Source organism: Emydura macquarii, unplaced genomic scaffold, assembly GCF_026122565.2.
Source record: "Emydura macquarii macquarii isolate MOO-44397 ecotype Brisbane River unplaced genomic scaffold, CSIRO-AGI_Emac_v2 contig_2680, whole genome shotgun sequence".
Lineage (NCBI taxonomy): Eukaryota > Metazoa > Chordata > Testudines > Chelidae > Emydura > Emydura macquarii.
In genome coordinates this window covers 499,669-524,805 of record NW_027132817.1, presented here as the reverse complement: position 1 = coordinate 524,805, position 25,137 = coordinate 499,669, and the positions used below count along the sequence as shown (strand labels likewise).

At 40.8% G+C, this 25,137-nt stretch overlaps 2 protein-coding genes across 2 annotated transcripts in view; both read right to left on the bottom strand.

Moving 5' to 3' along the window:
* LRRC1 (leucine rich repeat containing 1) overlaps positions 1–14,658 on the bottom strand; it is a 96,736-nt gene extending 82,078 nt beyond the window's left edge. Inside the window, exon 1 of the mRNA XM_067565470.1 lies at positions 13,653–14,658. Within this exon, the coding sequence (XP_067421571.1) occupies positions 13,653–13,811 (159 nt within the window). The 5' untranslated portion in view covers positions 13,812–14,658. The remainder of the gene's footprint in view (positions 1–13,652) is intronic.
* A 3,141-nt stretch (positions 14,659–17,799) lies between these two features.
* LOC137164600 (elongin-A-like) overlaps positions 17,800–25,137 on the bottom strand; it is a 50,362-nt gene continuing 43,024 nt past the window's right edge. Inside the window, exon 10 of the mRNA XM_067565469.1 lies at positions 17,800–19,019. Within this exon, the coding sequence (XP_067421570.1) occupies positions 18,938–19,019 (82 nt within the window). The 3' untranslated portion in view covers positions 17,800–18,937. The remainder of the gene's footprint in view (positions 19,020–25,137) is intronic.

Here is a 25,137-nt window from a genome sequence, read left to right as displayed (position 1 = left end):
GGTGATGTCATGGTAGGTGTCTGTTACAGACCAGGAAGACGAGGTAGATGTGGCTTTCTTCAGTCAACTAGGGAAAGTTTCCAGTTCACAGGACCTGATTCTCATGGGAGACTTCAATCACCCTGACATCTGCTGGAAGAGCAATACAGCAGAGCACAAACAATCCAGGAAGTTTTTGGATAGTGTTGCAGAGAACTTCCTGATGCAAGTGCTGGAGCAACCAACTAGAGGCCATGCTTCTCTTGACTTGCTGCTCACAAACAGGGAAGATTTGGTAGGGGAAGTAGAAGTGGGTGGCAACCTAGGCAGCAGTGAGACTAATATGAGGGGGAAAGGAATCCAAGAGAGCTGTCTGTATTTTAAAGAAACCTTATTGAGGGCACAGGAACAAATCATCCCGATGTGCAGAAAGAATAGCAAATATGGTAGGTGTCCAGCTTGGCTTAACAAAGAAGTCTTTGGTGAGCTTAAACACAAAAAAGAAGCTTACAAGAAGTGGAAGTGGAAGCTTGGTCAGATGACTAGGGAGGAGTATAAAAATGCTGCTCGAACATGCAGGAATGAAATCAGGAAGGCCAAAGCACAATTGGAGTTGCAGCTAGCAAGGGATGTGAAGGGGAACAAGAAGGGTTTCTACAGATATGTTACCAACAAGAGGAAGATTAGGGAAAGTGTGGGCCCCTTACAGAATGGGGGAGGCGACCTAGTGACGGAGGATGTGGAGAAAGCTGAGGTACTCAATGCCTTTTTTGCCTCTGTCTTCACAGACAAGGTCAGCTCCCAGACTGCTGCACTGGGCGGCACAGAATGGGAAGAAGGTGAACATCCCGCAGTGCTGAAGGAACAGGTCCAAGACTATTTAGAAGGATTAGACATACACAAGTCCATGGGACCAAATGCAATGCACCCGAGGGTGCTGAGGGAGTTGGCTGATGTGATTTCAGAGCCATTGGCTATTATCTTTGAAAGCTCGTGGCAATTTTGGAGGTCCCTGATGACTGGAAAAAAGCAAATATAGTGCCCATCTTCAAGAAAGGGAGGAAAGAAGATCCAGGGAACTACAGACCAGTCAGCCTCACCTCAATCCCTGGAAAAATCATGGAGCAGGTCCTCAAGGAATCCATTTTAAGGCACTTGGAAGAGAGCAAGGTGATCAGGAATAGTCAACATGGATTCACCAAGGCAAAGTCATGCCTGACCAACCTGATTGCTTTCTATGAAGAGGTGACTGGCTCTGTGGATGTGGGAAAGCGGTGGACGTGATATACCTTGACTTTAGCAAAGCTTTTGATACGGTCTCTCACAGTATTATTATCAGCAAGTTAAAGAAGTATGGGTTGGATGAATGGACTATAAAATGCATAGAGAACTGGCTAGAGCATAGGGCTCAACGAGTAGTGATCAATGGCTCCACGTCTAGCTGGCAGACGATCACAAGCGGAGTGCCCCAGGGGTCGGTCCTGGGGCCGGTTTTGTTCAACATCTTCATTATTGATCTGGAAGATGGGGTAGATAGTGTCATCTGCAAACTTGCTGAGGGTGCTAAGATGGGGAGAGTGGTAGATACCCTGGAAGGTAGGGATAGGATACAGAAGGACCTAAACAAATTGGAGGATTGGGCCAAAAGAAATCTGATGAGGTTCAACAAGGACAAGTGCAGAGTCCTGCACTTAGGACAGAAGAATCCCATGCACAGCTACAGACTGGGGACCGATGAGCTAGGCAGCAGTTCTGCAGAAAAGGACCTGGGGGTTACAGTGGATAAAAAGCTGGATATGAGTCAGCAGTGTGCCCTGGTTGCCAAGAAGGCTAATAGCATATTGGCCTGCGTCAGTAGGAGCATTGCCAGCAGATCGCGGGAAGTGATTATTCCCCTCTATTCGGCATTGGTGAGGCAGCATTTGGAGTATTGTGTCCAGTTTGGGCCCCCCACCACAAAAAAGGATGTGGAGAAGTTAGAGAGAGTCCAGCGGAGGGCAACAAAAATGATTAGGGGGCTGGAGCACAAGACTTATGAGGAGAGGCTGAAGGAACTAGGCTTATTCAGTCTGCAGAAGAGAAGAATGAGGGGGAATTTGATAGCAGCCTTTAACTACCTAAAAGGGGGTTCCAGGGAGCATGGAGCTAGGCTGTTCTCAGTGGTGGCAGACGACAGAACAAGGAGCAATGATCTCAAGTTGCAGGGGGGGGAGGTCTAGGTTGGACATTAGGAAAAGGTTTTTCACTAGGAGGGTGGTGAAGCACTGGAATGAGTTACCTAGGGAGGTGGTGGAATCTCCATCTTTAGAGGTTTTTAAGCTGCGGCTTGACAATACCCTGGCTGGGATGATTTAGCGGAGGTTAGTCCAGCTCTGAGCAGGGGGTTGGACTAGATGACCTCCTGAGGTCCCTTCCAACTCTGATTCTATCTTGAATGCTGTTTTGCAATATTGCAGTTTTCTATAAAATCAGGCTAGCTCAAGTGGAGAAACTTAAGTGTACTGACTCAACCTAACTGTTGCAGTGAAGCCCTTAAGAGTTGATAATCCCCATTGATCCCAGACAAAAAGACTTTTGAGCAAGAGTATGTGGGAACAATGAGAAATGACAGCTCATGAGATCAGCAGAAAACAGCCAACTGTCTGTCTAGCCATGGTATACATCTGGAGGAAGTTAAGCATCTGAAATGAAGTTAAGCATTTGACATATGAAGCTTAACTAGTTTGGACATATAAGTGTGAAATCAAATTCAGTGGGAGTCTCATGAACTATATGGTGGTCACAGCATCAGCTTTGTGTATAACAGAAAGCCACTTACTATAACATAACTGAAGTCAAGATCTTTCCGCTACCCAGTAGCCTCACCATCGGCAACTGGACAAATCCTGCATTCTCGACTACTCACTGGGATAGTAAGTAGGGTGCAGAACATAATGGGATCTGTCAGACACCACTCCTCTCTTTTAGGAAAAATATTAAGATTGTAACCTTTTGGGGGCATGAACTGTCATTTAATTGTTTGCCTAGTACAACAGGGCCTTGACCTGGTTGAGGCCTCTACCCACTACTGCTATGTGATATAAAACCCAACAACTATTGGACCTCATCGCAACAAGCTGACCTCATTTCTGCAGCACAAAGCAGCAGATGGCACAAAGAATCACTCACTTTTTTGTGCAATGAATCAGCAAGTCAGTGGATGCCCCGCAAAAAAAGTCATCTGACAGTATTTATCACAATGAAAAGGAGCCTGTTATAGGTTTTTTGGAGAAGGCATCAGTCAGGCAGAAGAATGGGGGCGACCGTGGGGAGGGCTTGTTTCCAAACATCTACTCCAAAATTTTATGGCTGGGTTAGAATAGTGCTTTCATCTTTCTAAAGTTATTACATTGTTTTAAGACTTTGAATAATGCATGAAAGCATAATGTCATGCTACTCAACAGCATGCAGTGCATGCTATCTTTTCCTTAAGCTTCGCAACTCACCCTGAAAGGAAGGGAAGGAGAATAGCCAAATTTCATAGCAAGAGAAAGGAAGTTCATGATGCAAATTCTGCTGGCATGCACCCTAAATGACAGGCCTGACAAGACACATAAGAAATGCAGCGTGCCCCGCTTTTTTCCCTCCAATGGATGCTTTGAAGTCTGAGACGCAGGATCAGCAAAGCAGAAAGGGAGGGAAAAAAAAAGAGAGTGATATCTAAAGCCTCACTAAGGTTGGCACTCCAGCACCACCAAGTTAGTTTTTGGCAGCTATGCTCAAAAGACTTGCCATCCCTGGCCTACAATCAGTAACAAGGCCAGGTTTTGAGTCCAGATCTATCCTGCTACAGCTCACTTTTACAAAAACAGAGAAAGAGTCCCAGGGGTTATCCACGCTTAAAAGTTCACATGCTGCTGCATCTCTACTCATGTGTCTTCTTTGTAATGCAACACAGTGAAACACAGTCATTTTGTTTTCCTGTGGGCAAGGATTTACTTTTTTTTTTTTTTTAAATGTGGACTAAGCAGCAGCAATAAAAGATTAAAGAACATCTGGTGCCACAGTCATCGGATCACAGCAGAGGGAAAAAAAACCAAAAACATAAAAAGCTTTATTTTAGCTGCTGCAGAGGAGGCCAGTGATCATTTATCATGACTGGATGCTGCTAAGGCAGCAATTACACTGCCTTAGCCCACCTTAAGCAGGGCAAGGAAGCCACTTGTCTCACTGGTGCATGCTACAAATTAATCCATCTGCTAAAGCAATCTATATTTTACAGTAAAACAAAAAGAACACTGTGTTTTGAGATGTGCTTTCTTTCTTCCTCCATCTCAGATACATGCCACTGAAACTGCCCCCCTAGACAGGACTGTAGGCAAGGGGCTCCCATATTAAAATAAAAGGGAAAGAAATATAAAATCATAGGACTGGAAGAGACTCCACGTGGTCATCTAGTCCAGTCTCCTGCACTTATCGCAGGACCAAATGCTATCTAGAGTCTGGACCATCCCTGACAGATGTTTGTCTAACCTACTCTTAAAAGTCTCCAATGATGGAGAGTCCACATTGTCCCTAAGCAATTTATTCCAGTGCTTAACTCTCCTGGCAGTTAGGAAGTTTCTCCTAATGACCAATCTAAAGCACCCTTGCTGCAATTTAAGCCCATGCAATGTGACCTCACACGCACCATGTATGTGTGAGGTCATACAGTCCAGAGGATGCCATTTTGTAAAGCAAAATGGCATCCTCCTTGTGGCATGACCTTGCAGGTACAGTGTGTGTGAAGTCACACTGCAGGGAGGACAACATTTTTAAATGGCAAATTCCATGCTGTCTGAGGTAGTGGGAAACACCACATCTGAAAATGGGGTCATGCAGAGAAAATGTTTGGGAACCGCTGCCTTATTGACTTTCATCCTATTTAAATCAGACCATTTTGTCAGTTTGTCCAGACCATTTTGAATTTTAACCCTAGCCTCCAAAACACCTGTAACCCCTCCCAGCTTGGTATTGTCCACAAACTTTATAAGTGTACTCTCGCTGCCATTATCTAAATCACTGATGAAGATATTGAACAAAACAGGACCCAGAACTGATCCTTGCGGGACCCCACTCAATATGCTCTTCCAGCTTGACTGTGAACCACTGACGACTACTCTCTGCGAACAGTTTTCCAACCAGTTATTCACCCACCTGATCGTAGTTCCATCTAGGTTGTATTTCCCTAATTCGTTTATGAAAAGGTCATGTGAGACCGTATCAAAAGCTTTACTAAAATAAAGATATATCACATGTACCGCTTCCTGCCTCACCTCAAGGCTTATCACCCCGTCAAAGAAAGCTATCAGGTTGGTTTGACATGATTTGTTCCTGACAAATTCATGCTGACTGTTACTTATCACACTCAAGTGGACCTCAAAGGAAATCCAGATTTTTGAAAGCACTTATATTCTGCTACATTCTCAGAGCCACCAACAGGTAATTTACAGGCTTCTGCAGAAGCTGCCTGAACATTCACTATGCTGAGCTTGTTTTCATCTTTCGTTGGCAGTTTTGGAGTTTTTGTTTGTAAGTCAACTAAAAATACAAAAATTATTTATTTAATGCCTCAAACAGCAAAAGGACAAAAACCAATTTTAAATGAACGTTGTGTACTAGTAAGTCTGCGATTTGGAGCAATCAGCACTCAATGTTCTGGTGTACTTACATTAGTTGTGTTAACATAATAACCCAGCATAATTTCTCTGCAAAGCATCATTTATTTTAATTGTCAGTGCAGGTGTGTCTTACAGTTTTTAAAAAGATCAAGGGAGGAGAGGAGTGGAGACACTTATAAAATATAAATTTAGTATCTCATGTAATTTTAGTTATGTCACACAAAAAAAAGTCAACTTTTCAGTTCAATAATCTTCACAGAGCATATGCCCTCTACTTCAATTTCATGCAAGAGAAAGTACGGAATGTATCCAAATTTATTTGTTGTATAATGTATATTTCTAGCTTGAAAGCAAATTTAAAATTGCATTTGACATGAATGTTTCAGGTGCTAATTATAGAATAGTATTTACATCAAAATCCAATAAACTCTACTGATAGAGATGTAATTAGTGGAAGCATTAGTGTTGTAGTTTAACCTTAAACCCTCGTATATGCCATCATCACAGTGCTAGTCACAATTGCTTTTATAATCCCATCTGTAGCATGTTGGACTATGTTCCACGGGATATCTCTTCCCTCTTCTCCCCCCATATGAGAACTTCAAATGCTGCACATTTTTTCTTTAAATTTAAATAAATTTTATTTAGAAATAATATGTCATCATAACGAAGAATGATTTTAATGCATAAGGGGATAAGCTAAGGTTGATCTTCCAAACTTGAAAGTATAACTAAATAGTATATAAAGTATCTCACATTTCCTAAAGGGAAGGAAAGATCTATGTTTAAAGAGCATTCAGGGCCCTTAATCCTGAACGTGGAGGATTTTGATCAAGAGATAGCACACATTTTATAGATACAGGGACTAGAGCTGGGCAAAATTTTTCAGACAAATCGTTTATTTGCCAAAAATGCAATTTTGCATTGACAAAAACTACTTGTAAATTTATGTTGAATTTAGTTAATTGCTTTGGCCAAACAAAAAAGTAAATCTTTTTCAAAAGTATCAAAACATTGTTTTGACACTGTCAAAATAAAATATTTGAAAATTGTGTTTAGAAACTAGGATTTTTTTTTTTTTTTTTAAGGGTAAAAATATCCAAAACCAAATCAAAACTAAATGAAAAGAAAATCTGTATCAAACAAAATGTTCAATTTGACCCCAAAAATGAATGTTTGTTTTCTTTTTAGTTCACCCATTCATTTTATAGGGACTGTAAAAAGAGGCACTAACATACTATAACAATTGCAAGACATTTCAGAGGGACTTGACAAATTATCAGAAAAGGACACACACCGCTGTGGGCTTGTCTACCCATAAAATTGCACCAGTTTAACTAGAGGAATGAATTTAACCTGATGCACACACCTAGATGGACACACATTTCATTTTAGGATTGGCTATTTCGGTTTAGCTTAAACCTGTTCCCATGAGGCTAAACTGAAAAGCCACTCTAAAATGAAAGAAGAGTATCCACACAGAGGTTTGCACTGGTTTAAGCCATTCCAATTTTCTGGGTAAACAAGGGCTGTGTCAGTCTCAGTGGAAAAATTAATAGATTCATCGACTAAGGTAATAGTCTTGATCTAATGAAAAATTGAAACAGTACAAGGACAAAAACTGAAAAGCCAGTCAGAGAAGTTATGGAACCTTTCCATTATTTGCCAACATAATTGATCCCAAATACAAAGGTCACAGGTTGTCCGCAAAACAGGAAGAAATGGCTGAAATATAATCCCCCATTCATTCCTTTAATTTTAAAAGATAGAAGAGAAGACCCAGTTTTCTACCCCAAATCTATACAGAAGTATGTGTGTCACAGTTCATTGCATTAAATGTTAGAAGCAAAATGACAAGATGCAACAGCTGAATTCAGAATTTTAGCAAGTATTCAAGGACCTGCACTTCTGTCCAACCAGTTCAGCATTGATGGGACATGTTTTTAAACATTCAGATTAGTTTGATTGAAACTTTGTAATAGGTCAGGTGCTGGAAAGTAAATAAATTGATTAAAATGTGTAATGGTCATTAAGGGCCAATACACAACAGTGGGAAATACAACTCAGTTAAGCTTTTCATTTTTGGATGCCTTTTCATGTTTATGAAGTAAATTTGCTTCCTTTCATAAAAGCTTTGTGGGCTCTCTCGATTTTTCTCCAATCCCACTAGCATCTTCAGATTTGGGATGAAAGAGGAATTTAAGAAAGAAAAAACAAGATAATCCAAAAAAGGCTTACTCTTCACTGAAGGTTAGTTTCTGTACCATAGCAAATATAAAATTAAGTGGAAATAAAGTTTTTTATTCTTCAACTCCCTAGGTGAGTAAAGATGGGACAAGTTTAAAGAAACTTGGTTTTACAAATGAAAGATTGTAAGTGACTACGAACATTGTTGTGGCCATGCATTGTGCTTTTCCAGTCAAAACTAAATATAGTCAGTCAAATACTGTATGTCAAAAAGAGGCATACAGTGAGGACTATAAAGTATTTTTCTTAACACCTAGATTTTGGTCAACCAAACCAACTTTTTCTTTTTTAAATCTTAACCCAATGAGGTATAGGAGATTGCTCTTTGTTCACCCTGTCCTTAAGTAGATCGGACAGCTTAGTTAACATACAAGGAAGTTATGCTGCTCAGTTGCTCTTTACTTAAAGTCTTCTCCAATCAAGATCAGATATAAGGATGCTATAAGGATTTCTTAGGAGATGGATTACCAGAACATACAATAGAGTGCATGTTAGAAACAAAGAATCTATAGATAGGCTAGTGACTGTTGGGGGGATAACAAATTCCATGACTACTTTTGTGTTTTAAATAATCTGAGTGGAGTAATGGAAGGCGATCCCCACCAACCTTCAAGCTGCCACCACTGATTTATATTCCCAGTGTTCACCAATTGACAATGCTCTGCAACTCAGGAGTGGGTAGATGTGCTTTGTGGGAAATCCAGCATCATGGAATGTAGGACAGAGAGAGAGGGAGCATGGGAGCCATGATTTCCTATAGAAATCCTGGCAATGGATTCAGGGCTCATCTACACACAAACTGGAACTGAAATAACTAATATCTAGTTTATTTCACAATTTTTGTGATTTCTATGTAAGTCTATATATGGACATTTCAAATTAAGAATGTCCTACTGTGATTTCACTTAAGCTGATTACAAAAATGGACTGTAGCGTTAAAGCAAAACCTACAAAGGCCAAATTCTCATCACTGCCTGAAGCAAAAAAGACAGAAGTTTGTATATGGGGAGTGTGAAATTGTTCCACCAACCTACAGTCAAAGCATAGAATAACTTTTCAGCACAGCCTCTAGACTGTAGTAATGCATGACACAGATTTTGGCGAGTGTGTCAACATACTTAAATGAGCCTATGGCTACATCCCACTTATTCTCTAAACACTCCTTCCCTCCCTCCTGCCATTATAAATAGTGATGTTAAAGAAGCATGTACAGGCCCCATCTTTCCAGACACTGGACAAACAGTAACACACAGTATGTGTCCCACAGAACTGAATATTTAAACAAACAAGACTGGCAATGCATGGGATGGAAAGCAGACAGAGGGGAAATTACTTGCCCAGAGCCACACAGCAGGTCAGCACTTGCTCAAGACTGCAGGATCTCCAGTCCAGTGCTGTAGCCACTGGACTACGTTGCCTCTGAGGCCCTCCTCTCCAGCCCCAACCAGACCCTCCCAGTCCATCCTTCAGGACTATATCAGCTCTAGTGCATAGCAGCAAAAGGCCTCAAAAGCTAAGGTGCAGGCTTTGCCCGCTAATAAGGAAGTAGCAGATGGCATGAATAATCTGCCTACAGAAGTGTAACTTCTTACTCTGTTGACAAACTCTACAACTCTGAGCAGCACCATCAAAAACAGTTCTGCGAAGTATGTAATTTACTAAGTTCCTCAAGAACAGCCTTAAGTAATCCCTTTTACTGATCCCAAGTATAGACATTTTCATCAGGACATAAATATTTCTGGGTTTTGTTACAGAATAAGTCACAGCATCAGCTCACTCATGGTCTGCAATGATTTCACTTGCAACATTGCACTTAATGAACTTAAGGATCTTGCACCATGCCCTAACTTCCCACAGCTTTTCCTGGGTAGGAACCGTGAATACAAGAAATATGCAAGAGGAGTTTCTAGCTGTAGTCTAAGCAGGGTTATGTTGGATTCAGGAGGTCTTTGTTGTTAAAGAGTTGTTCACTTTGTGTGTTCAAATGAGAGTTTGTTTAAAAAAAATATTGGATGTTTAGAGCACAATATAAAAATAAAATTTGTGACTATTTAGGACCATTGTTCCATCAGTTCATAAGCAGACCTCCCCTACAATGTTAATGATATCTTCTCCTTAAGAGAGAGCCACAATACACCCTTTACCAATTCTTTGCAAAGTTTCTACCTCGCTATTCTCTTTATATAAAATGATGACTACATCATCTTGTGTGTGATTTAAAGTTTCACTTTTTAAAAAAATTATTCTTAAATTACCCTTCCAGGGCAGTTTTATGCCAACAGCACAACTTTAAAACCATTTTTTCCAGTGGAAATTTTAGAGAAGTGGTCTCTGTCTTTGATCCCAACAGATTAAAAGGGCGCTAGAACACATACTTTTATTATTATTTCTAATATCTATGCAGACACTACTCCTAGCTGAGTCCATTTATCAGACGTTGTTAATGACACGCAGAAGAACAATGGAAGAGAAAAGTCCATAGGACAGTACAAAAAGCGCTAATAAAATCTGTTCATATGTTTCCGATAAGACACACAGCGTAAGGATAGATGTCACTACAGACAGTTTCCATAAGCTGTATGTGTTGAACACAGTACCTATAAAAACCCATGCACAAACTTCAGACAAGATGGCAAGTGTTCTCAAATATATCCATTTCCCTATCAAGAATTATTTTTAACTCTGATTCTCGCTCATTTCTATTGAAACCCTGGCACACCTGTTCTTATTTGTCAGCTATTTTCTATACCTGGGGCACTCCCAACACACTGAGAAGGATTACTATGCCATCACTAGGCAGGCTGAATGCAGCAGCTCATAAAAACTACTGTATGATTCACCACACAGACATCAATACTGCTCAGGAAAGACAAAGCAATGACTGCAAGAAGAGCATGGATCATTCTGCCTCTGTTTTCTATAGCAACCAGTTATTTTACATTTATACAGAGCCATAGGTCCAATTGGATTTACAACCCCGGTTTGCACTCCTGCTGCATCCCTGAAATGTGACCATATCTGGGGCAGGGTGTCAGTAGCTACAGTAGAGTTGAGTCAAGCATGCCAAGACTCAAACCTGTTGTTCCAAGAAGTCCAGGTATTTCAAAAGATGATACTTAGACCAATAAGGCATTCCCCTCAGTTATAAACACTTCTAGTCTCATGATGCAAAAGTTACACCTTACCATTTTATAATTACTCTTATTACAAAAGAGTTTAAAAAACCCAACAATCATAGCTTCTGTAAGAAAACCTTTAAAAAAACCCATCATTTATCTTTCAGATAATAAATTAAAAATTTCCTGATCCCAGAAAAATAATACTGGACACAGCTGAAAGTTCCTTCTTTCTGGTTTATCTGTTTTTGTTCAGTAATATAGGCTATTTTAACTGAACTCTGAGTTAACATAAGTTCAGCTGCCTATTAAATTCAGTTCCAGTTAAAGCATGTTTCATTTCCAGTGTTAGATTTTTATCACTGCAATTTCACTAGGGTCCAAAGTCTGACATGAGAATTTTTTTTTTTTTTTTTTAATATAAAGCAAAGTACCACACCCACAAATTACCAAGTTGCTAATCCTCTTCCCATCCTACAACCTTTAAAAAGTTAAAAACAAAAAAACAGCTAGACAGTTACTCCTGGAAATTACGCAGGAATGTAGCTTTTCCAGAATCACCAAATGCTCCTATGCCACTTATGGTGGCAACGCCTAATGTTTCACCACAGATTACTATCAAGTTTTATTAAAAGTTGTACAGGAAATGTTGTCAAACAAGACAAACTATGCAAACAAAGTACTCCACAGAAAGTTCTGGTGAATGCTTTCTGTAAATGAGGCAGAACACTGATGACCTAGCAGAGTACATACCAACAGGAAGAGCAAATCTATAGTAAAACAAAATAAGAATCAAACCTATTCAGTTTCCAGAAGCAGAATAGAAGAAAGAAGAGGATCATCATTATACAAAAAAAGTCATCCCTATAGATCATATCTAGCAAGCCAGGTTTTTTTAAATACACTAAAGTGTGTTTGTAACTCAGCACATAGACAAATGTGAATAGACGTGATTGACATTCATGTCAACAAACTTCAGGCCTTTAATTCACCCACTTCTCCCACAGCAAATACTACTTCCACACCACTAGGATTTTGAAATATTGTTTCTGAAAGGCCATTTACACCACTTTGAGCTATGGTGAAACACAAAAAACTATTCCAGCATATAATTTGATAAATCCAGCTGCATAATAATACATTAATGGGCATTATCAGGCAAGCCTAGGCTCAGAATTTAGAACCAAGATCAACAAAAGTATTGCTATTGACTTAAAAAGCACAAATGAAGGTAGCTGGTTTAAACTTAGATGGACAGTGACAACTTTAAACTTACTCATTTAAGAGTGCTTTACATGTGACACCTAATCTTATCACAGCTGTAAAATGAGAGAAGTCTATTTCTGCAGTCTGTTTACTTTGTACACTCTATAGTACTTCATGTACAGTCAAGTAACTCCTTTTGTTTATTTGGGTCTGTCACACCAGAGAAAAGAAATACTTTTTTTCAGATACAGAAAAGTGTTATTGTAAACTCACAATATTAGCATGTAGTATCACTTTTCAATCATGTTCTGACACTGACAAGATCTGAAATTGAGTGCCCCTTTAGACATTTCCTTACAGAAAGTGAATGAGTCAGAGAATGAAACTTAGTAGTTTATTTTTTAATATGGCAGACCTGAGGGAAGTACCAGAAGTAAACACACACTGATGTTGTAAACTGATCCATTTTTTCATTTTCCCTTCCCTTTTATTAGCTAAAGTGCTATTAGTAATACAGTCATTAACTTAAATCCCTTTAATTAGACAGGTGATAGCAGGCACAGTGATGTTGTTTTAAGACTATTAATTCTGACAAGCTTCCCAAGAAAGCTGCCTAGATCTTATGATCTGTTGGGTTTTTATTTTTATGGACGGGAAAAGGAATTGTTTGGTTTTTAGATGACACCCAAGACGTGCAAACATCGCTATCAAAGTTTGTTCGTGTTTAATTGGTGAACTGCACCACGTCATCCCAGAAGTAAAACGCGTTTATGGAGTCACTAATACTAAGCCTCAGCAAATGCTCTGCCAGGGTGATGGCTGGAGACGACAAACTAAGGCAGGAGCACCCCCTCCCTGCGGTTTCCCCATGGTGGATTGGTAGGGGAGAGCTGCACTACTCTGCTTCAGAAGGATCGCTCTGATGTCAGGAGGGAGGGGGACCCAGCACCCCACAACCGCATGGCTAGCACGCTGCTGCATGCCGGGAGGAGCGGGGGGGGGGGAGTGTTGAAGCACCAGCTGTGCAAGTGGATTTGGATTCAAGGTGGAATCTAATAATTCCCTTTACAGCTGGCTCTCGATAGACGGACCCGCAGGTCCGGAGACTGCTCTGGGTTTCAGAGGAGCTGGCCCGGGGCAGAGCCGTGGGGGTTTTAACTGGCCTTTCTTGACCTGCCACCCCCGCTCTCCACACGCCCCTTTCCCAAACACCTCCCGGCACTTCTCCCCGCTCAGCCTCAGCGGGTTCCCCGGGCCACGGACTCCTACTGGGGCTGCTCCCCCGGTGCATTCCCTCGGGGGGCAAAGGGGCTGCGCACCTGTAACCGCAGACTGGAGCAGGCTGCAACAATAGAGGGGGCGGGGCCCCGGCACACAGGGCAGGCGGATGAGCCCGGCTGGGTTACACCTTGGCCCTTCCCTGGGGCCGGAGGAAGGACAGGACGGGTCGGCCCCCCGTGCTCACCTTGGGCAGCTCGCGGAGCTGGTTAGCGTCCAGCAGGAGCTCCTCCAGGCTGCGGCTGTAGCGGTAGATCTCCTCGGGCACGGAGAGCAGCGAGCAGTGCCGCTTATCGATGGACTCCACATGACGGTTGCACCGCCACAGGGGGATGCAGTGAAACATAGCAGCAGCCAGCGCCACCCAGGAGAGGTCCGGCCGCTGCGGGGCGGGCAGCAGCAGCGCCTCTCCCTGCCGCCGCCGCCGCCCCCCGGGCTGCTGCCGGCCGCGCGAAGAGCTGGGCTGCAAGCGCCCGCAGCAAGCCGGCCGGGCTCTGAAGCGCCCTTCTCAGTAGCCTGCGCCGGGGTGCGAGTCCCCCCTAGCAACCCTCGCCGGCGCCGGGTTCTAAAACGCCCGCCTCCCTCCTCCCAAGCCCCGCCGGGTTCCAAAGCCTCCCGCCCACCCCGCCGCTGGCGGGTTCCAAAGCTTCCTCCCTCCTGCTCCTCCTCTTCCCACTGCGAGTCCCAGCAGAGGCAGCAGCAAGTCCGCAACAGGAACCAGCATCCAACACGCTCCTGGAGAAGGAGGAAACTCTTCCCCCCACCAGTCCAGTCCCAGAAAGCCCAATGAGCAGGAGCAGCGGGGGGGGGGGGGAGCCTCTCTTAGGGTCTCCTGGGGGGTCTCTGCTCTCCAATCATTTGTATCGCGTTCGCTCGGGTTCGTTAGGCGCTCTGCTCTCCTCTCTCTCCTTCATTCCTCTTCCTGACCCGGAACACTGGCGCCCTCGCCCTCCCCCTCCCTCTCATTCCAAGCTGACATCATCACTCCCTGATCCCTCCCCTTCTCTCTCCCTGACTCTAGAGTATCTGACCCCCAGGCTCTGGGACACCAATCCAGGGCACTTCTCCTGCTGCTCCTTGCTGAAGCAAAACATGAGAGAAGCAAAGGGAATAGAGCAATATCTTTCAAAGTTTCCTGCTCATTAGGAAACGGGATAAACACTCCCACCCTATCAGCAAAACAAGATGAATGGGGGATACAAGGGGGGGGTAGAATCTGATGGATTGATTGATGGATTAGATAGCTAAAAAGGGTTCTGTACATATAGACAATAAAATCCCATAAACAGAAGTTTGTACAAACCCTACTATTGCTGTGAAACTGTAATTTTTTCCACTCTACCTTTTCTTTTAATAGGTGAGCAAATCTGACTGTCCTCTTCAGTGTTTGAAATCTTGTCCATAGAAAAGCAGCACTGTCAGTAATAATAATTGATGATATTGTCAGAATATAAAAGGATTGTCATCCTGGCCTGTGATTGTAATCACAGCTCTGCTCACAAGAGTCTCGTCTTGCAAACACTTACACAGGTGGAGCTATTCATCTGATGAAAGTTATGTTCACAGCTATGTGCAGGATCAGGCTCTAGTTACACAAAACCTTGTCTTCCTATGAATCTCAGTACACACACATACACCTTTCTAACAACTCTTTTGTCATACTACACTAGCTGGTGCCTTAAAAATATAACACAATAGAAAAGAAATAATAGCCCCATGTTGCACTCAGCCGTAGTAAAGTTCACTTAAGCTCCAACCTTGCAAACACTTTTTCAGCATGCTTAACTTTACTACTCACATGTATAAAGTTAAGCACTTACATAAGTATATGCAAAATCAGACCTCATATAGGACAGGACAAGCAGAACTTTTTTGTCGTGGTACTAATTTAAACTGCTACTATCCTAATGAAATATATAATTTAGAGGAATATCTAATAAAAGTATTTTAGAAGGTATGTAATGATATTCTAACATACTTAACATAAGCCCTAATGCGAGTAACTACACTTGTGAGCGAGTAACTACACTTGTGAGCAGTCCTATTGAACTGAAGTGGGGCTATTTATAGGTGTAAGGATTTGCAGGATCACCTACTGTAATGTTAATTTACATCTTCATTCAGATATTATAGTATAAACTATATTGTGTAAATAAAGAGACTGAAATGAATTCATCCAGCTGAATTTACCTGGCTTTAACTGTAAAGTTGGCCAGAGAGGTCTCAGCTTCCTTATCAAGATGCTTTATATCTCATAAGAGCAAGACTGTGTGAAAACTGCATAGATTTTCTTACATTACCTTCTTCATAGTATATTGTTGAAGCAATTCAAAAAGAAAATATTATAACTTTTTTTTGTCGCTGATGTGTCATGCACCTTGCAAACTAAAATTATTATAGCATAAAAATAAGTCAATGTGCTGTGCTGAAGACTTTCTAAAATAAGGTTTAAAAACCCATTTGAAAAAGGGCTAATTCTAAGGTCAAGAAGGTTAGCAGAGGCAAACATACAAACAAGACTCCATCTGTTACTGCAAACTCCATTCCTCATGCCTGTGAGGGTGGGATGGCATACAGAGCTTTACTGAGATAACTCAGTCTCAAAGAATCTTGTTTGTTGGGTTTCTCTATACCATTTTTGGACTCTACATAACTGTGTATAACTTGATTAGAAAAATAATCATTGAACATCAGAACTGCTGTTAATATGTTACTAACAATAATTATAAAATTGGGAAAAAATGGAAATTATATATTTTTGGAAGGGAGCTAAGTCCTATAGTCTCTGTCTCTTCTTGCCCCCTTTCTATTATCTTGAATAATTTCTGTTCAGTAGTAGGGATATGAGAAGTCTATTTAAAATCTGATTTATTGTTTCTCACGTTAGATCAACTGCTCATCTTGCAAATTCCATTTGTCTGATTCTACAGCGTTTGCAATTATCTGATGATTTTTTTTTAAATGTGCCTGACCTTTTAGGATTTTGCACATTGCTAACAGTTAGCTGTCTTACAAGATATTAAATAAATATCTGAAATGTTACTTGTTCGCTACAAATACCTCAAGACAAATCTGGAACCAGAGATTTCATTTGTTTTTACATGTATCCAGGGATTTAAAAAATAATAACAACGGGCCCTGAATACATCTGAAGAAAATGCATATGGAGAAGGCTGCTAAATTGAGTAGATTAAATAATTGTAATGATTGTTGATCTAACATCAATTAGATTAGTTTTAGCACACAAAAAACTTTTTTAGAAAACAACAAAATACAACAGCTAAGTCATGAGTAAAACAAATACTCACTACATCAAGGGTGAAATGTTGGCCCCGCTGAAGTCAGTTACAAAATTCCTATTCACACAATTGGATTAGTATTTCACTCCAAAAAAACATAATCAGGTTTACAACCTAATTTTAGTCCATTCTGAGCATGCAGACTATTTATTTACATTTGCATAGTAAAAAAATGTTAAGTGTTAGAAGGTAGTTCCATCTTGATGTCCTTAGCTTCTCTGCTGGGAAAGACCAATAGGGGTATCAATTAGCGTAAGTTGTAGTTTTTGTGATATAGACAGCTGTCATCTGGGAGATGTGCGGAAGCAGTCAAACTCATTTCACATAGACCACGAAACATAGATCATATAGATCACTACCAACCTGGTCTGGATTCACACCAGGACCATCACATTTAAGCCTCTCTCTCTCTCTCTTCTGAATAGTTTCCATATTACATGCTCTTGCACAAAAGAAATAAAAATCTCCATGTTTTTTTCTGATTTTTTTTCAAAGCAGTTGGAAACCACATGTAAATACCTAGTAGATTAGACTGATCTCACTACGAATCCTGAGGGTTATTATTTGAAATCAGTGGGTGAGAGTTCAAATTGTGGGTGTCACTTGCTCAGTGCCAGAGATTTGACAGAACAGCTTTCTACTCTTTCAAAAAGAATGTGAGGAATGCCTCATTTGTTTGCTCTATAGAACAAACAATGTAAAGAAAGTTTAGAAAGATACGATTGGAATACAAGGCCATAAATCAAGAAAACCCATAGTTCTGTGTGGACATGCACTGAACCTGCTTCTCCAAACACTCAGATAAATAATTAAGTCCAGCTATTTAAATGTTTTGTTATTCAACAATTTATTGTCAAATTTGGAGTTATTTTTGGCACTGCCATAGAAACAATGCTGCTGTGCATGCACAGATCCATGACAGCAATTTGCTTTCATTGTCCCATTTGTTGTTGGTGCTTGGGTAAGAGAAAAAATAAGGGGAGAAGAAAATAGAGATGTAAAGGAACTAGAGACTAAAGTGCTACAGGCTATTGGATTAGTTACTTTAAAATATAATCTTAGTTTAACTCTCAATCTTAAATTTCTGATTCTCCCTGCAAGAGAAATTACCAACCCCCTTCCAACAAATGAAATCAACATACTACCAGACAAACACAAAACATAAGCCATGAGAGTTGCTGGAGTAATATGCTTCTCCTTTCTCAAGTTTGTCTGCTGATCACTGCAACCTTTTCTAGCTCTTACTTCTTATTTAAATCATTAAACAAGCTGTTGTAATTCACTAAGTAGGCCAGACACTTAAAGTGTCACACCTTCATGTGCACAAATCAGATATCAGTTAATAAACAGACCTTTTTGAAGTAACTCTCATGTATTATAAGTCTAAACAAATTTAGGAATTCTGGCAACATCATAAACCTCTTGAGCAAAGCTTCAGTGGCTTGTGCAGTTACAATGCATTTAATGCAATGTATTTATAAGCTGGTATAAATAGTAATATTTTGAGCCATCCTACAGCATCTCTTCTCTCCTCCCCCTAAAAAGAGAGATCGCACACTGTAGCCTCTGCCTTTGTTTTAAAATAATTTGTTGTAAATCACATCAAGCAGCAGTCTTCTGATTTAATCTGCTTTACTTAAATTTGATTTGTAGGGAGGGCTAGCAATAAGCCTGTTGCTTTGCAAAGCATGGCTGGTCATACTGCACCTATCTTCAAGGGCTGACCCCCTTTTGATAACTACATTTGTGTAGCCAGAAAAGCCAAGCAAAAGAGCTGGGATTCTGGCACGTGAGGCTTTGGTAGTTATTTCTGGAGAAGGATTCTTTGCTTTCCCAACTGTTGTCATGATCACTATGAGGGCAGCAGGCAGAGATGAGCATTCAAGCCTAGGCATACATTTTTTAAAAGCCTCTAATATTGCACCCACAATTAATTGCAGATGCAAAATCAGAGCCTGACTTGAGACACCTTTAAAAAGATAGTTCCTACAGAGGGCCAGTGTCACAAGGCGGGCTCTCCCTCACCAGCCCACAAAGTAAAAAAAGATTCCTCTCTGTCCAGGGACTTCTCCCAAACAAAAGTCTTCCCCTTGCCAGGGTACAGGCAGGCACCAAAGTCTCTTATCGAGTCCAGCATCTTCCATCACTCTTTCCTTCTCTTCCTTTACACGCGTCAGGACCACAGTGCAGCACAAGAAATCGCAGCTGTGTTGGATCTGCAGTCTCTTAATTGTTTGTAGTTTGGTCCTGTACTCCTGCAGACCCAACAGAGAAAACTGAGTTGTTGAATTTGGCTAGACCTGAATAGCCTCAGCCAACCTGCCCAAGCATATTCCCAAGCTGGACAGGCAGTGTAGTCCATTAAACTCAACCTGAGATCTTTGCTCAGAAGTCCAGGGCTTTGTTAGACAATGACCAGCACTTCAACTTAAGCCACTGAACATCATTATTGATTATTATTATCTGTACTGAGTTAAAACCCACAGGTTCCAGTTAGGATCACTGGAGGTGCGGTACAAAAACACAGGAAGACAGTCTCTGCTCTGAAGACCTTATAATCTAATGCTCTTCGGATTTGGAGGTAGACAATTTGAGAGAGAACCACTACCTATGTATACATGAGAGGCAGTTCTCTGCCACATTGTTTCCAACACTGGTTGTTATATCTGGAGAACATTTTGCCAGTCCATCTGAAGTGAAATAAAAGTAATTAGCATTGGGGTTCCAACAGGTTAGGTGATGGTAATAAATGTTTTAACTGGCTCATATTTTTTTCCAATCTGTAATTTTTATTGTACATACATATACACACAAACATGCACACAAACACTTTTACATTTTGTTATTGATAAATGCAAGTTTTAATATTGATTCTTACACTTCAATTTCCAGTTATGGTAGTTAGCTGATATCATGCATGCTAATTCAATTATTATATTGTAATGGTTTTTGGACAAAGAAAAAAAGTTATTTTGCTGTTTGTCTTTCAAATAGCAAAATATCCTGGTAGAAGAATATCATAAAAAAAGAGATTTCCTCATTCGAAAAGAGGAACTAACTTACTGTGAAATTTGTTGAGTTGATAAATCTCAGAGCCAGGACAAAAGGAATCTTATCTGGAATTTATTTGCAACACTCAATGGAAAATGAATCAAAGAAATTAGTGGAAACGAATGCAGTAGGTAAAAGACTTTTTATCTGCTTTGAAATTGCCTTCTCATAGTGCCTATCAAAGATGAAAGCAGAGACATGTGAATTCATTGAGTTGATTACTGTATATAATAGTTTACTAAGGGGAAGAATTGTCTGTGGAATTAGACATGATTCTTCAAGAGAGAGATTATTAGAACACCAAAAGCGAAACGTGCAGTTTGTTTCAAGGACATATATATGCATGATTGCTCAAACTTTGAGCAGTCATATAAAAATATAGCACGAGAATATATTAAAATTATATGAGAATTTTTTTTAAAAGTCCTGGCAAAGTTAACATCAAGTTAACAATAAAATGGCAGAGTTAAACTGTTTGGTCACAACATCAATCAAGCAGCTGTTCATTTCTGTAAAATCTGTGTCACAACTGTCATAAACAATTGTTTTTAAAGGTATGTAGATCAAATAAAGTAAACATTTCCTAAACAGGCTCTCAGTGAGAGATCAAGAATTTTTCATAGGCACCATAAAGTGCTCCAGAGCAGTGAAAAGAGTAAATGGGAAGCAGAACTGACAGATGGATATTTTCAAGCTTGGTACTGGCACAGAAGCAAATATTATGATGTGTTTAATGAGCTCCAAAAAGGGCAGCAACTTTGACCAATCAGACTTTAGCTCCTTCAACTGGGAAACAGATTCTCCAGATATAAATGTACTCTGTTAAAAATGCTTTCTTTTTCTCTGTAAAGGTGCTGAAATTAATTTGCTTCTCTATAGATTTGGAATGATAGCAAATATTTGCTAAACAAATTTTGAATAAGTAATTGCATAATTATATTCTACACAAGTCTGGAGAATACACTGTGGATCTCTTCCATATACCATATGTGGTAAAATATACAACCAAAGGGCTTGCACGCATATACTTTTCACATGGAACTGCCGTTAACTATAGCCCGATGATTTGGGTCAGTATTCTTTTCACATGCTTTGTAGTTACACAGCTCTTGTGCAGACAGAAAATGTGATCCTACAAACCCTTATTCATGTTGTAATTATACATCTGTATTCCAGTAACACCCAGCTCTCCCAACTAGGCACTTCACAAACACACAGGGCCTTATCCCAAGCCCACGGAAGTCGATGAGAGTCTTTCCATTAACTTCAGTGGGCTTTGGAAGAGGCCTGGTGAGAGAGATACAGTCCTTGCCCTAAAGATTTTACAGTCCAAATAGATCCAACAGACAAAGAGTGGGAGAGGGAAATTAGGTGCAGTGACTTGCCTACAGGCAAATAGTAGGTCAATGTCCAAGTGAGGAACAGAATTCCAATTGATTAATTCAAGTCTGGCAGCAGGATTTAACTTGAGTAATCCCAGCGGATCTTCAGCAGATTTACTTGCATGATTTAGGCCTAGTTATAAGAGTATGCAGCAATAGGTCCATAGACTTGCAAACATGGGCCTTGTCCTGACCTCTCCTTCTTTGTATACCACAGTGAAGAGAGACCATGCAGAGTGAGGGTCCACCTCCTGCAGCTACTGGGCACACCCTATGTGGTTTCCCCCATCTTGACCTTGCACACCAGAACCACACCAGTCCTGCCACAAAGGGCTCTTCTGCAGCTGCAGAGAAGGGGGGCTGGATTTGTCCTTAAGTGAAATCTCAGTAAAGACCTCAGGATACAGCCCATAACCATTAACAGTTATAACTTAACAGGAAAGCTAAGTGTGTGTTTCACACGTTGCTGAGATTGAACAGTCCTCCCCCAGTTTTGGCCAGCCCCCACACTTTCTTCACTCTTTCCTTATATGTCATTCTCTCTGCTCCTCTCCCCCATTTCTCTTGTTAGAACAAAATAATTTTTATTGTAAACATAATTTTTGTGAAAGATGAGAAGCTCTCTACTATAATCTCAATTAATCCTCAAATCCAAAAGCAGAGAAGAAGAGAGGATGAGATGACTACAGATCAAGCCAACGCTATGCACCTTATAACTGCAGTGAGACATTTTTAAAGACACATTGAACAAAATCTAGACTCATGTACAATACCTTAAATCCTGTAAATTTTCTTTCTTTGTATCTTTCCTTCCTACCCTTCCACAGATTCAAATCCCCTCTGATTAAAAACAAACACCCTTAACATTTTGCAGTGACACCAGGAAAAAAAGAGGCAGCTTATCTTCTTCCACCACCAATAACTATAAGCAAAGCTGGTAATGATGTCAATAAACAATGCTCAACACCTCCCATTAAAAAAATCTTGTTTCCAGTTGCTTATAATTTTGCCAAGCTGTTTGGGCTGAAATTTTCAATGCCAGCTGTCTGATCCCAGGTGAGGTTTTTTTTTAAAAAAAGTTTCAGTTAAAATGGTCCAGCTATTTCCGAGAACAAGGTTAGAGAAAATTATGTTGTTTTTCCCATGGTGAAAAAGATTGTAATCATTTTATTGAGATGCTCCAGTGCCCCCTGCTTTGGAGCAGGGACTTGAAATTTAGCAGGGGAGTCTATCCCATCAGGTATCCATCTTTCACTGTTCTGCGGGGGGGAGGAGGAGGGGAGTGCAAATTTGGCCAAGCTACAAGCCTCTGAAAAGATCTCATTGCACATGCTCAGTAGAGGTTTGGTAGCGTTTTGGACCTAAACTTCCAAAGATTCTATGTGCACTGAACATGCTTCACTCTCACAACATAGCTCCTATATGGCAATTGAATGGTGCATGCAGCATCCCCACGGAGCTCCTTCCAAGGGTTACAGGGATGAGAAGAAGCACTTTTCCAGCAGTGGCTCTTCCAAGCACCCAGAGGCAGCTGCAGCATCAGCACCAGAATTGAGAGCATGAAGACTGTCAGTCTTTTCTCTGCTTACAGTGACCCCCCTCCAGGGCGAAGGCAATGAAGAAGAGAAGGAAGAAGTTACCTGATTTGAATGCAGAGGGAGAAGGTGTGGGGAACAGGAACAGTAGTTGGGCAGCAGAAGGGGAGGAAGGATTGGCCAGAAGCGTGGGGCAGAGGGGGGGATGGGCAGGAGAGCCAGAGCTGGGGAGGTGGGAATTGAGAGCAGGAAGTAGGCAGAAACTAGGGGATATGAATGTGGATAGGAGCTGAGAGGGCAGGAGCCAGGATGGGGTGGGTAGATAGGAGGAGAGGAGGACAGACAGGCTAGAGACATAGGGACAGAAGAGACTATAACCTCTATAGAGCACTTCCCTACAGAACCTCAAGTTGAATCCAGGAGTCCAAAGCTTCTAATCTGCTGTTAGCAAATAGCTGTGAAACTCACTAGAAAAGTGTGCATCTCATTTCCTGTCCAGTGACGAGTCCACTGACAGGACAACAGTTAACTACTCTTGCCAGTTACTTTCCTAGTTCAAGTAATAGAGGGCTGTGCTATGGATCTAAATGTCTGAACATGGCTGATGACCCAAACTGCTGGTCAATATGGTTTTCCGTAATGATATTTCTCGTTTTTCAGTTTATATTTTTTTTTAATTGGGAAATTACATTAAAAAGGCTATGTTAAAAGCACATAAAGTTGCAAAGTCAAGCACTCAAGTTTGGAAATGCCAGAATGAAGATTGCCTGTGCAATCTTAATTTGTCTCCCTTGTGCCAAATACTGGCATTTCCTAACCTTTGAGAGCTTGATTTTGCAGCATTCACAGTCTTTTAAAATATCTTTAAATGTAAAATAATAAATATTGATATCCCATATGTATATACCACCTTTCATCTAGCAAGACTCCAAAGTACTTACAAATAGCGCCATTGACATGCAGCCATATTTGGGGTGGAGAATTTCAGTCAAACAACAATAAGCAGTACACTGGACAGCACTGGCGGGTCTGGAAATGTTGGCTACACCCCTGAGTTACAAAAAGTGCCAGGGGATCTTTAATAACTATACAAACAAAAATAGGACCTCAGTTTTTAAACTTGTCCAATAGAGCTGTATGACATGTAAATTGCATGTAACTCAATCTACTTAGAAAGAATGAAGGGTTGAATTTACACTACTAGGATTCAAATGTGGTTTTAGCAAGTCCATCTAGATATTTCAAACCTGATGCTTTAAAAATAAGCTATCCCCTCCAGTTCTATGCTGAGCGCTGCAGAAGCCAGTTCAAACTACTGAGATGCAAACTTGGAACAAAGACAAGCAGTGTCTCCAGTGTGCTGACTGAAAAACAGTAGATGCTTTGCTCATTGTTTGCACTAAAATAGATGATGGACATTACGTTCCCGATCAGGCCCTATGTTTGCAAAACAGTTGCACTAATAGGCACCTTGAAATCATCTACATTGCAGGGAATTAGCTATTTTTTGCCAGTGCTTTGCTCTTCTCAGAAATTTAAGTTCTCATTTTGCATATTATTTGTAACAAAAGGAGGATCTGCCTTTTGAAATTTCAGAGCAAATCTTTTTAAACTATAAAGCAAATATAGCATCAAATCCAATGCATTTATGGTAAGGTTTGTCCTACCCCTGTTAATGTAATGGGTGCAATTTGCAGCCTTCTGTGCCAATGGGGCTGCTATATCCCACCACAAAATCCTTGGGGTGAGGTGCAACAGGCTTTAAAGTTAGGCTTTCTGGAGAATATGTTCAGTCAGCACATCTCACAGGCATCTGGGCCACATCAACACCATCCAAGGAGTCCCAGGTGAAGCAGGGGTTTCAGTGGGTTTGTGTAGCTGGGACCTCCCCAACTCATTGAGGAGTTTCTGCTGCTGGGGTACTCCACTTTTGCAGATTCTAAAGTGAAGCAAGGCCTTGGAATGATTCAATGTGAGAACTACCCTGAATCATTTTACTGTGACCCAGGTCAAAAGAAACTTCTTAGTCATTGGTCAGCAGAAGGAAAATGAAATTCCATTTAAATCTGTTGTAAGGTAACAGAAATGTCAACTTATACTGAGAGTAAAGGCATATGAACCATAGCCTGATGCAACTGCACCCTCAAAAATAGCACAACAAAGTGTCCAGCATAGATGAGCCTATCAGAAAAAGCCAATTCAACCTCATTACAAGGTACAGGGGCCATAGTCAAAAAGAAGCATTGATTTTGATTTCAGCCTTACAAACGCTGTAAATTAGCTTTGATTTTTCACTTTAGCTGCATTGAAGTCCTTTGCTGAGGAAGAAAGGGCTTTGGATTTATAGTAACACTTATAGCAAGAAGATAATATACAGGCACTTGGTATCTGTGCCTTGTCGTGGC